This window comes from Gossypium arboreum, chromosome 7 (genome assembly GCF_025698485.1).
Source record: "Gossypium arboreum isolate Shixiya-1 chromosome 7, ASM2569848v2, whole genome shotgun sequence".
NCBI lineage: Eukaryota > Viridiplantae > Streptophyta > Magnoliopsida > Malvales > Malvaceae > Gossypium > Gossypium arboreum.
This window is the reverse complement of record NC_069076.1, coordinates 101,241,192-101,254,202: the sequence shown is the minus strand read 5'-3', so window position 1 is coordinate 101,254,202 and position 13,011 is coordinate 101,241,192. Positions and strand designations below refer to the sequence as shown.

The following is a 13,011-nucleotide window of genomic DNA, read 5'->3' as shown; positions in this document are numbered from 1 at the left end:
CATCGATTCCTTAAAAGATAATCAATATAGCATATAAAAAGGACATGGACATTTAATATTAGGTAAACCTAAAATGTTTCTGCTCATACATCAATGCAACAAATCAAATTGATTATTTCCTTCTACTTTATAAAATGCATTACAATCAATATTTTTCATTACATTTACTTTCATGGTCCCCATCTAATTTTAACATGCTTAATTATAACTCAAACAATAACAATTAAATTATCACTATTTATTTATAAATATTATACAAAAATAACCAATTGACATGATACTACACATTTTGTAATATATTAGAATTTTAAGTTAGAATTAAAATTTCAAAATATAAATAAAAATAATTTCTTTTCCAATAAGAAATCAAATTGAAGTGGAAACATAACTGAACCTGGATTTTGTCAGATGGAGCCTGTCTAATTCATTTTATTCAATGTTGTCCAAATTTCATGAACTAAATCAAAGAAACAACGGAATCTGTTTGTCTGGATTTGCCCAAAACATTCGCACGTGGGGACAAAGAGATGACACAAAACTCAAACCTGCCTCTCATTTCCGCTTTTAGACTAGTAACTATTTTTTACCCATGGCTTGATTTTATATATTAAATTATTTAATAAGGTGAAAATAAACTCATAAATTTTTTCTAAAGTTATTATATTATAAAATAGTCATTATTTTTATAATATTTATGATTTAAAATTAGAAAAATTGGATAGATTTTTATCGAGATAATCTCAATAAAATTTCTAGAACAATATTATATTAGATCAAATTTACCCTAAACCATATATTTACCTTATTTTTAATGTTTATCCACTTAATTAATATATTTAATGTAAATATTTTAAAGGATTCATATTTGTAATTCATTGCCTTTTATTTGCGTTAATTGTAAAAGACAATTTTGATTTGGTATCTCCCGACCAATATGCAACATTATAGTAGAAAAAAAACGAAGGCAAAGGTTAGAATTAATCCGTGTTTAAAATATAAACTTATTTTATTTACAATATAATCTTATATGACAAATTTCTTTTTAATTTTTTTTAAATAAATGATTTATCATTAAAATCATAAAGAAATCAAAAACAGCTAACACCAATTTGAAAGGGAACTTTACTACATTGATGTCAACAAGTTTACGACATACACTCAATCCTAAATATTTCTTTCAATCGTAAAACCGTTCATACATTGCTCAAAACGTAAAATGTAAAAAAGACAAGGAAAAGGAGAGAATAAAAATGAATAGTTTGCGTAGGATAATGCCGTTTTATTAGTAGTTCGATGTGTCCAATGGAAGGATAAACTTTGAAAATGTACTTTCAATTGTAACTTTAGTCTTCAATATTTTACCTATTCTATCAATTTGGTCTTAATTCTAATAAATCAACAAATTTAATCTTTGATATTATGTTAATTTGGTATTGATTCTACAAATTTTAAAAATAATTTTTAATATTTCATGTATTTATATAAAATATTTTTAAATTTTTAGAATCAAGATCAAATTTACGAATGTGTAAATATTGAGGTTAAATTTAATGAATTTTTCAAAATTATGACTAAATTAACAAAATTGGTAAACATTGATGGCTAAATTTATTATTATACCGAGCCATGCTAGCATTCTGTTCGGTGATCAAATACATTTTAACGGTGAAGTGACGAAAATGCAAAATTGACTTAATTAACAAACAGAAAATCTATTTAACCAAAATAAGAACACACTAAAACTTGGGTGATAATACGAGTAGTTTAGTATTATTTTAAACCACTAGTACAATACAATTATTGAGTGAGGATAAAAATAATTAAAGTTAAATAAAAATAAAAAGTAATATTTGTGAAAAATCATTATTTGTCAAAACTCGTATATTAGATAAAACGCCACTTTCAAGCTAACCAAATAAGTCTTAAAAACAATAATATTATATAAAAGTAAAAGTAAAAGTAAAAGTGAAATGTGAAATTTATTTAAAGGTACTGCCTTCTTGTCCCTTTAGACAGCCTAGCTTTTCTAAATCAAGCTATGCACAAACTGTTCCACCTAAAAGTCTATAAAATTTTCTATTGTTCGTAAAACTTGTGGGAGGACATTGGAATTGGGATTTCAGTAGATATAGTAATTTGTGTATTTATATATTCTATTCTATCATAATTATATTTAACCTACTTTTATCTATATATTTATGTGCTATATCCAATTCAAAATAAAACTTCAATGTTTATGATTTAGTCACTTAACTTCAAAAAGATATAAAATGGTCATCGAATTTATTTTAAAATTATCATTTAAGTCACTAAACTATTCAAAAGATTTTATTTTAGTTATTGAGTTGTTAAGTTTTTTTTTTTTTTTTGAAGTCCGGCTAGTAAGTTTTAAGTAACCATTTGACAATTGGTACGGTGTCTCGGTACCCATTTACGAATAAAAAAAAATCTTAGATCCAAGTATATTTAACATTAGTGTCAAAGATCAGAGAAGAAATTTGGTTGCATTTGGTTCGCAGATTCGTGGCGTTCAAAGTTATTTCTTGAAAAAAAAATTGTAAAAGACAAAGGCAAGGAGAGGTTTCAATTGGTACAAACTGTACGAACAAAAAAGGACATACAACAACAATTTTAACAACTCAGTGACTTAAATGAAAACTTTCGAATAGTTTAACGACCAATTTGTAACTTTTTAAACTTAGAGTAACCCAAATGTAAACTTATAAATAGTTTAGTGACCTTGATTGTAGTTGACCCATATTTTAATTATTTGTAATCTTATAAGGCCCAAATAGAGTGATGAATCCTCCAACCCATGTTTTTCAAGTCATGGGTCCTTTTCCAACAACCCATATCTTGTTGGCCTATAAATGTCAAGTTTCCATCTTGCATCAAAAGAAAATTGGTTATGACAAAATTGTAGTCTATTTTCCATATAAAGGATGAATTTTGGTACAATTTATGAAATTGTTGAGTACATTAATAACATGGTTGGTCCATTAGGGGTGTAGTGTTATGGTAGATAGGATGAGAATGAAACGCAATAGCTTCTTGAAAATATTTAAATAGATTTTACAGTCTATTAATAACAACGGTAGGGCTGTTACTAGACATTAGCTTTTGCTATGTTGGGTCAATAAGAGAAATGAAGAAAAGAATCCAAAATGAATGGTGGTGGAAACAAAGCATCCTATGTCTATTCCATAGTCTATTCCATATCACAATTTTAGATATAATACAAGGATGACATTGATGAATATATCAAAATTATATCATATATCTTATTAATATGTTCTAATTTAATTACAGATAACCAAAATTGTAATAATAATATTTTTATATTAATACGTTGATGCATTTTGGATGAAGGTAAGCACCCACTCCTCCAAATTCCTTGATATTTTAAAATCATAGGGTACCAAATTGATAAAAAATAAATTATGATTTGACTTTTCTAATAATCATAGAATATGGATGTGATGTATGAATTGCCTATTAAATTGTTTACACATTTTATCTATAATTGTATAAAATTTTGAAATTTGGGATATATATAAGAAAAGTAAACATTATGATAAGATTTTGAGAAAGAAAATTAGAAAATTTAGATATAAGAGATATGTACCAAAATATCTCCCCCAATGCTTTGAAAATGATCTTTTAAAGATTAACTATTATTTAGAATTAGTATTGGCTAGTTTGCTGTGTATTTTTTTATTTCACAAATAATTTGAAGATGTTGTCATTAGATTTGATTATAGGTTGGGCCGGATCGATGTAAAATTTTAGACTCGATTTGATTCAAAAAATAGTCTAAAACTCGATTCAGATAAAAAATGTTAAACTTGAACAACCCGATTCGACTCACTCATATTAAATTTTTTATATAAAAATAAATTTAAAAATATAATACATTAAATACACTAAAATAAATGGTTCTTAACAAATTAAAAATATATTACAAAAAGCCTTTATACTTAAATAACATTAAGATAGTTGCAACTTAGCAAGCAAATGCCTCTAAAATGTACTAAAATTAACAATAAAATAAGAGTTATAAAATATCAAAATAATAACAACAAAATAGTAGTAATATAATAGCAAAATGTCATCAAAACAACAAAAAATGACAACAAGAAAAAATTTTAGTCAGATTCGAGTCGGGCCGGGCTCGAGCCAACTTAAAAAACCGGTCTTATATTTTGTCCAAGCCAATTTTCTGGACCTATATTTTTCTCAAACCCTCCTACTTTTCGGGCGGATCCCTTGATTAGGTCGAGTTGTCATGTGTCTTTTTGTACGCTGTAGTGGAATTTTTAGACTCCACGAGTAAGGTTAAGGGTTGACAAGTGTCGTATAGGAATATAGTAAAATATTAAAATTTTTTTTAAAAAGAGACACATGTGCTGCTTGTGAAATAAAAAAACACACTACTAATATACCAAATACTAACTATTTTACTATAACCTTATGATACTTATCAACCCATTGCATTGCTTGAAAAATCTAAAAACTCTATTATTATTATACCAAATATTTTCTCTTATATTTAATTGAGCTACTGTATGAAGTTAATAAATTATTTTTAATTCAATCATTAACAAAACCCAATAATTAAAACAAAAAAATACTTTTTTTTTTTTTATAAAGCTTGACAACTTGTGAATTTCGTTTTTTCTTCAGCCAACAGGCAATTGCCATACGACCTATTTCGTATAGTTTAACATGATTTACACCTTTCCTTGAAGGACCTATTTCAATAGAGGAGACAATGCCTCAAGAAGCACGACATACTCGATATTCATCCAAAACTATAAAAGGGTAGGTGCTGATGACTGTGTTCATAGAAGAAGTCTCCACTGTGAGGAATGAAACCACCATTTGATATTTATCTCATCAAGAATAGACATTTATCAATTATGTCACTTATTCAATAATAAATATTTACCTTTATGAATCAGTGTGACCAGAATGGTTCACTAAACTTTTACCCAATAAATTAATTTAATATGTAATAGAATAATGTGTGAGATACTTATGTATTATTATATGCTATCACACATCTTGTAAACAAGGTAAGATAATCGCACTAGGCTTCTTTTTAGTTTCCTTTCTCGATGAAAAGTCTTCTTTAGTCATACCATAATATTTGATGCACGAGATCACTTAAATAGTTGTACAGTAATTAGTCAAAAGATTTTCACAATACCGAATTCACAATAATTAATGATGAATACTTTATTTCACGATTTTAATGAATGTATTAATTTTTTGAGTTTCTTTCATTTCTAGTCCATTATTTAATATTATAACAACATATAAAACGGAACATCAAGATTTTCAAGAACTTTATCCTTATTCTTCAATTTCTTGACTAATTACGACTTTTATTCACACGGGTATTTATTTCACGATTTTCATATTTTAACATATTTTTGCTTTATTTATAATTTAATCTATAAATCTTATATCTTACAATTTAAAATAGTGCAGTTCATTGCGAACTGTCATGTTTTTATTTATATCTCATTTATCGAATTGACAATTAAGTTCAATTTGAAGTTTTTGAAGCTAGATATCTCATCCTTCATATAAAAATTATGATCAAAATTTTAAATCAAGTCAATTAATACAATTTTTCTTCAAATCTTCCCATGATCATTTGCTAGGTAGCTCGACCCATCTCCGCTAGAAATTATTTATATCATAGTATCGATATCGTATAATGTTTTTATTTGTTACTATTAAAAATAGTGTTATTAATATGTTTAGGCATATAAATATCAACTCTTAATTATTATTATTATTTACAATTTTTAATGAATTTTCAAAATTAGAATAGGGAACTCAAAATTAATCTGATCTTTTCTCACTTAAATTTATTTATCTTATAATATTAAATTTTGATTGCTTATACAGTTTCTTCTATATTAAACTAGATTCAATAAGCTTCAATTTCATGTTTGGTTCAATAATTAACTCAATTTTACAATTTTGATGAATTTTTAAAGTTGAACTACTATTGCTATCCAAAATTGTTTTAGTCAAAATTTTACTTATTACCACTCATATCACTCATACCAACATTTAACACTTATTTCACTTAGCAACTATTCGATTCTTATACAAGATCACTTAATTGCACATAACATTATACTTTTGATTATTATTCTATTTAGTACCTTAAAGCTTACATGTAAATTTAATTACATCATCACTTCATATACTATAATTCATATCACAAATAGTGATGAACAGATAACAGTGCCTATCATCATTGAAACTACACTGGCTACCAACAATTTTTTTAGAAAGCGGATGGCTCTTCGTCAATTTCTATTTTGAGAGTATTTCAGAATAATAAATGATTTCACGAATAGGTTTGGACCATTCGGACTTGATTCCCTTATTATATTAAATGCTTGTAATCACTCTAGATATATCGTATTTAAGTTGTGATAGAGCAAATTCTCAATGTATCATAATGTTATATTTATACTGAGACTGAAACATTTATTGTGTTGATAAAATTTATCTTTTACCACCTTTATTATTCAATTTTCTTGAATTGGATGGTACCTATGAATGAATGCTAAAATCCAACATTCTCGATCAACTATAGTAATAGGACAGAACAATATATAGATGAAACATTAATATTCGTAACACTGATGTTCATAGCCTCTCGCTCTATTACATACGTATTGTAGATAAGGTGAGTCAGCAACTATATGTACAGTAGATGTGAATCTTGTCATCATGTCCCATGACTCAAATGCAGAATCTTGGCAGGAGAGAAGTATCATAACTTTGGACCGATACATGTATGTTTAAACAAATGAAGGATATTTGAATAAGAAGAGAGAGATGGGAAAAACCTCATTGCAGATTTCACGTGTGGGGGAGATTTTATGTGAAACTCATTGTAGAAATGAGGGGAAAAGTGAAGGGAATCCTGATCTAAAAGCTTATCCCAACATGCCAGCTTAAAAGTATTGCACACACTTCGTGAGATGTGCACACAATTTTTTTGTAACAAAATAAAAACCAGTCCTTAAGTTCCTAAGTAATTAACTTGCATATCCCATCATTGGTTTTTGCTTATGTTGTGTGTGAGATAGGGAGTAACTGGGAAGATATAGACTGCGATTTTATTGCAGCTTTGATCGTGTGTACAGATAAAAAAAAAATCCCACTAACCTTATATTGAAGAATTTAAACCCAAAAATCTAGATTGCAGAGATGTTCACGTAAAGTTATCTTTTTATTTTAATTTTATTTTTCTCAACCTCTCAATCGTATGAGACAGTAAAAGGGATGTGAAACGTTGGGACACCCTTACGTTGTGACAATGACATGAAAAAAAGCAAATTGCAGACCATATATATGATATATGTATAATTGTATATTTATACAAGAGAATAATAATGTAGCAGTAGTTTCTGACATATACAGAGTTTCCAACTATCAAGTTGGCAACCAACTTTCTTGTTCTTCTATGTCTTTTAACTTCAAATACCTGTCTTCTCTTGAACTCACTTCCTAGTTGTATTTGAATTTGCATGCTTTATGATTTTGTGTTATCTAGGTTTAGAATTAAGGTATTTACAGATGATTCAATAAATGAGATTATCTGTGAGAGTGAGAGTATTTGAAGGTGACACGACAATCGAGGTTATAGGCATATCCTGAACTAAATTGTCAACCCCAAGGGCCATCGCCATGTTACCCTCTGTGTTTTCTTTCATTTAAGAACATGAATGATGATCCTAGTTGTTACACATTCCCAGGTAACCGTAAGTCAAATAAGATTTTCTATTTGTGTGGTAAATTCGTTGGAAAAATTCTTCAAGGGATTAAAATTATGGAAATGAATGCCTAAATAAGACGACATTCACAAAAGCTTACCTTTGTTGTAGTCGACTTTGTATTAGTGAATGATGGTCCGAACAGGAAGAGGCTTTTTGGTTGGAAAATAAAGTCCCCATTGCTGATAACTCAATGATAAGAGGTATTTTATTCAAAGATAAAAATGATAAGGGGAAGAAAGAAAAAATAATGATAAGAGGTATGACTGTTTGCTTATACTTTGTTTTATCTTCTGAGTAGAAAGAAAATAGAGCAATCAAAAGCAAAAGATTTTCTTCTTTTCAATTACACCCATCCAAGGTTTGGTAGCCTCACCCAGCTGGATTCCGCTTTAGACAAAGTTTGTTATAATTTCAACTCCACTTAAATTACTATTTAATCACTAAAAATTAGGTACAATTTCAAAAAAAAAAAAAGAATTTTTTAGATTTTTTTGGAATATTCTATTTCTTTAAAAAAATTAGAAAAAAAACTGAACTTTTTAGAATTTCCTTAAATTTAAGAAATTTTAGGGTTTTTTTATATATATTTTATTTGATATTGATGATATGGTTTTAATGTGATTTATAAACCCATAAAATTAAAAGCTTGAATTTAATCTTAACTAAAGTAGAGGGAGTATTCCAGTAAGTTAAGTAAAATGAATGGACTACTTTATAGAATATGACCATTATAAGAACACAAAAATTCCCTATCGTCCTGACGGAAAAGCTAGCCTTGCTCTCATCTTCCCTCCACATCTTTTAAACAAATAGAAAAAAACTCTCCAACTTATAAGACAACCCACACACCAAAAAAAGGGGAAAACACACTATATGTTAATGCATGTCATTTCATGGGGCTCACAAAAGCTGCAATGGGGAGACATACATGTAGTGGTGCCTCAGAACATTAACATATCTCAATACTATTTTTGTTATATATTTTTTCTTTATCTTTAATGAAGTTAAGCAAGGAGCTTAAAGATGAATTACTTAATGGAAATAGTGGGTTTGCAACAAGATTAATAAGAAATTATATATGATGGCAATGTACATTTCCTATTAGGATACGACAATATTATTTGGTAATAATGAGACATGTTGGGTTGTATGCCAATTTTAAAATATGTCACCATGGTAACACAGTAATTAATAAGACATGTTTATGGTTCTCTCTCTTTCTCTCATGAATTTAGGGAGAAAGTGAAAGTGGAAACTCAAATATTTGCTTTGGTAAATTGCTTTAACAGATTAGAGAGCTCGTGTGAAGTAAAAGTACTTAAAAAAAGTAAATTATGAACAAAAGGGGCCCTCCCATTGTGAACCCTTTCATGCACGACTGTTTTATAAATCTCAGTTGGCTAGAGACTTGTCCTTTCCTATATATATATATAATAATGATCTCTTTCTCATTTAACTCGGTATATCAATGGTCATCTTTCATTGAGAGCGTGATAGTGAGTGTGTCAACAAGAGAGAAAGCAAATTGAGAATAATGGAAAACCGCAAGGAAAAGAAGTCACAGCCCAAAAGAGGTTTATGGAAACCAGAAGAAGACTTGATTTTGAAAAATTATGTAGAGACTTATGGTGAAGGCAATTGGGCTACCGTATCTAAACGATCAGGTATACATATATATATAGATATATATATATCGAATTATCAATTAGATACATGTAGCTTATATGGAATGTTTGTACACTTTTCCAGGGTTGATGAGAGGAGGGAAAAGTTGTAGACTTAGATGGAAGAATTACCTGAGACCAAATATCAAACGAGGTGGAATGTCCAAGGAGGAAGAAGACCTTATTATCCGAATGCACAAGCTTCTTGGTAACCGGTTAGTATTTGCTTTCTTTCTTTTCCTGCAAGGGATATTGGGATTGAGATTTGAATGAATGTTATCTTTTAAAGAATAATTGCACTTAGTAGTTTGAATTCTAAAATGACGTTAATGGTAGCATGGTTTATACTTTTGTCCAATGTTATATATTCATTTCGAATTAGTGTATTTGATGATTGTTTTTTTTTTTTTTGTTTTTTTCCTTTTTATGAACTTAAAAAATGTAGATGGTCTTTAATTGCTGGTAGACTTCCTGGTCGGACTGACAACGAGGTGAAGAACTATTGGAATACCCATTTGAACAAGAAAAGCCTTTTAGGAAGAAAAAGAAAAACACTTGACTCAAACAACCAACATAATGACAATATGGAGGACAATCATATAGAGAATCAGGATAGCAAGAAACCAAGGCAATCACATGATTCTGATCATCACCCCATTTTCAACACAACTGATGGGTTTGATTTGGATGGAAACAAACAAGAGAAGGACGATGAGAGCGCCGCCGCATGGATGGAACGTGCGGTTCAGTTTTTCAACTATGAGTATGATTTGGATTACGAGATGGTAGGAACTCCATTGATGATGCATCCTGATTACTCAAATTTTGTGTTCGATGAAGAACCTTTCACATCCTACATGGACCCATTTGTTCTGTTTGAAGCATTTGGGACGGCAGATTACGATGTGGGACTGGGAATCCAATCATTCTTGCCTTAGAGATTACAGCACTTACATGGACCACCACCTGGGCAGACCACTTTGCTTGCTTTTGCCACAGCTTTAGGCTTTTACCAGTTGGGTGCGTTGCCAGCATTGCGTACTACCTTTTGAAAGCGGTATTTATGAGGACTTTGTTTTTAGGGTTAAGAAGTGAAGTGAGGATTATAATTTTAACTTATTTGTATTTTGATTCTAATGCTTTAAGTTAAAATTATAATTCTTTTCTTTTGGGAAATTAAAGCAGAAGAAAAGGTAATAGCTTGGGAGTCAATTTTGAGAATGGTTGTAATAAATGAGTATGAACATCCATGCAATCTCAATCAAGATCCGCAACCCAAAAAAGCTGAAAAGGAAAACAAGTACCTTCATAATCAAAAAAAAAAAAAAAAAAAGTGGGGTATCAAATTCAATCTTACTCTATTCTATAATTGGAACTTAATAATCTGCAAATAATTATATATGGGATTAGTATCAAAAAGGCAAACAAAGGGATATTCATCACTTCCAAACACTTAGTTCTAAAAATATATGATAATAGGACTATAATTTTACTAATTCATGCAACCTCTACAAGCACATAATCTGTTGGAAGAAATGGCATAAATTTGGTATTTAGTTCTATATTAGCTCCTGTAATTTTTTTTATCCACTTTGTACTTAAAAATTGTTTTTCATTTAAGTTTGTTTTCTTAATGACCATGGAAAAAGAAGGGATAATGTAACTTTTGACTCTTAAATTTGGTAAGTAGATCTACATTGGCCATTGAACTTAACAACTAGAGTCGCTTTGGTACCTATATATTTTTTTTGGGGTTCATTTTGAACTTGACAACTAAGTCAATTTTGATTCTTGAACTTGCAAAATCTAAAAGCGTGATATAATCACTTAGAAAAAAATAGATAATGATGTGCTACAATCTCAAAGTGTTAGATTTAGTGTTTTTATAACCAAACCCGTGGTTGAACAAGTTTGACCAATTTACCCTTTTGTGGCAAAATTTCCTTTTCACCCCCTTTTCAACATTTTCTTCTCAAAGTTGATACTTAGACCAATTTAAGCCCATAGTTCATCATAAATCTTTATTATAACTCCATGAGTGGTGAAAATTGTATTTTATCTCTTAACTCTCCAAACTGAGAAATTTACAATTTAATTCTTGTACTATTCAAAAAAAATTCAATTTAGTCTCAACGTGATTTTCATTACACTAAATCATATTCCAATTCATTTCATGTCAAATTAATCCATATGAATGAATATTTTCTATTTTCAGATCATTTTGCTCATTAATCCTCATGCTTTTTAAAATTTGTAATTTAATCCTTATTGTCATATTGTCACTTTTCCAACTCCTTTCACATAATTCCATATCCCATAGCAAACTCATTATATAAAATATCTTATTTGAATCATTCTATATATAAATTCTCATAATTTCCTCGATATTCGAGTTTGAAATTTAGCCACGTGCCATATTAGAAATTCGAGGTGTTACAATCAATATTAATAATCTCTATTTTTTATGATATTATTTGGATGCTATTTGTTTAAAATTCTTAGGTGTCAAATGATATTTATAGTGATAAATTTTAATTTTAATTGTTATATAACTATAACATTAATTAAATGATAATTAATTTTAAAAAAATCTATTATTAATAAATATTAATATACTCATTTGCATAGTTCGAACCAATAAATAATCTATGTAATAATAATTATTGATATGATTTTTCTATAATAATTAATTAATTAATATTAGTTATTTTTAATACGTTGAATTCAACTTCAACTTAACAATATGGTTGAATAAAAACTTATTTTTATATAATGTTAATTTAGTAATATAATAAATTAAAAAGGGTATTTTATTTATTGAAAAGTTTCTCTAAACTTGTACCTATATATATACTTTATAGATTAGTTAGTCCTAATAGTTAATATCATTAGTAACCTTGAAAATAATATTATTGGGAGGGGCAGCTATGAAACCTGAACATAAACAATAAGATGGACATGCATAATATCAAAAATAATATATCATTAAATTTTTATTAAAATATTGTGTAATTATATATAATTTTAATGTACCAAGTATCCTAAAACAGACGGTTTGCTTTTTTTTTTTTAAGATGACAAGACAACTGTTAAATTTTAATTTTGGTCCCTATACTATGCTAAAATTTGATTTAATCTATATGCATAATTTGATGTCCTACTTTTATAATGTCTTTAATTAGTCTAAATATTAAATTTCAATTTCAATGTTGATGCCAATTTTTCTTAAAACACCACTCCAACAAAAGAAAATTGTTTTATCACGAAAAGTTTAAATGGATGATTTTAAGAAAAGAAATACATTTAACATTTTCAACATTATTTATTTTAATCACTATTAAGTGCATTTTTAAATTTTAAAATGACACATCAGTGAAATTTTAACATGATAACAATTGAATCTAAATTTTAAAATTAAAAAGTAAATAGATTGATTAGTGAGAATAAATTTTAAATATAATAAGTGTAGAAAATGTAAAAGAAATTTTAATTCAATGCGAAGATGAAAATATTTATTTTTTGAGTTATTCCATTGG

At 28.1% G+C, this 13,011-nt stretch overlaps 1 protein-coding gene across 1 annotated transcript; it reads left to right on the top strand.

Moving 5' to 3' along the window:
- Nucleotides 1-9,215: 9,215 nt before the first annotated feature.
- On the top strand, nucleotides 9,216-10,687 carry LOC108486436 (transcription factor MYB82-like). The gene is made up of 3 exons (XM_017790493.2): nucleotides 9,216-9,475; nucleotides 9,561-9,690; nucleotides 9,921-10,687. The coding sequence occupies exons 1-3, from the start codon at nucleotides 9,346-9,348 to the stop codon at nucleotides 10,411-10,413; spliced, it is 753 nt and encodes a 250-aa protein (XP_017645982.1). The 5' UTR covers nucleotides 9,216-9,345; the 3' UTR covers nucleotides 10,414-10,687.
- Nucleotides 10,688-13,011: the final 2,324 nt, after the last annotated feature.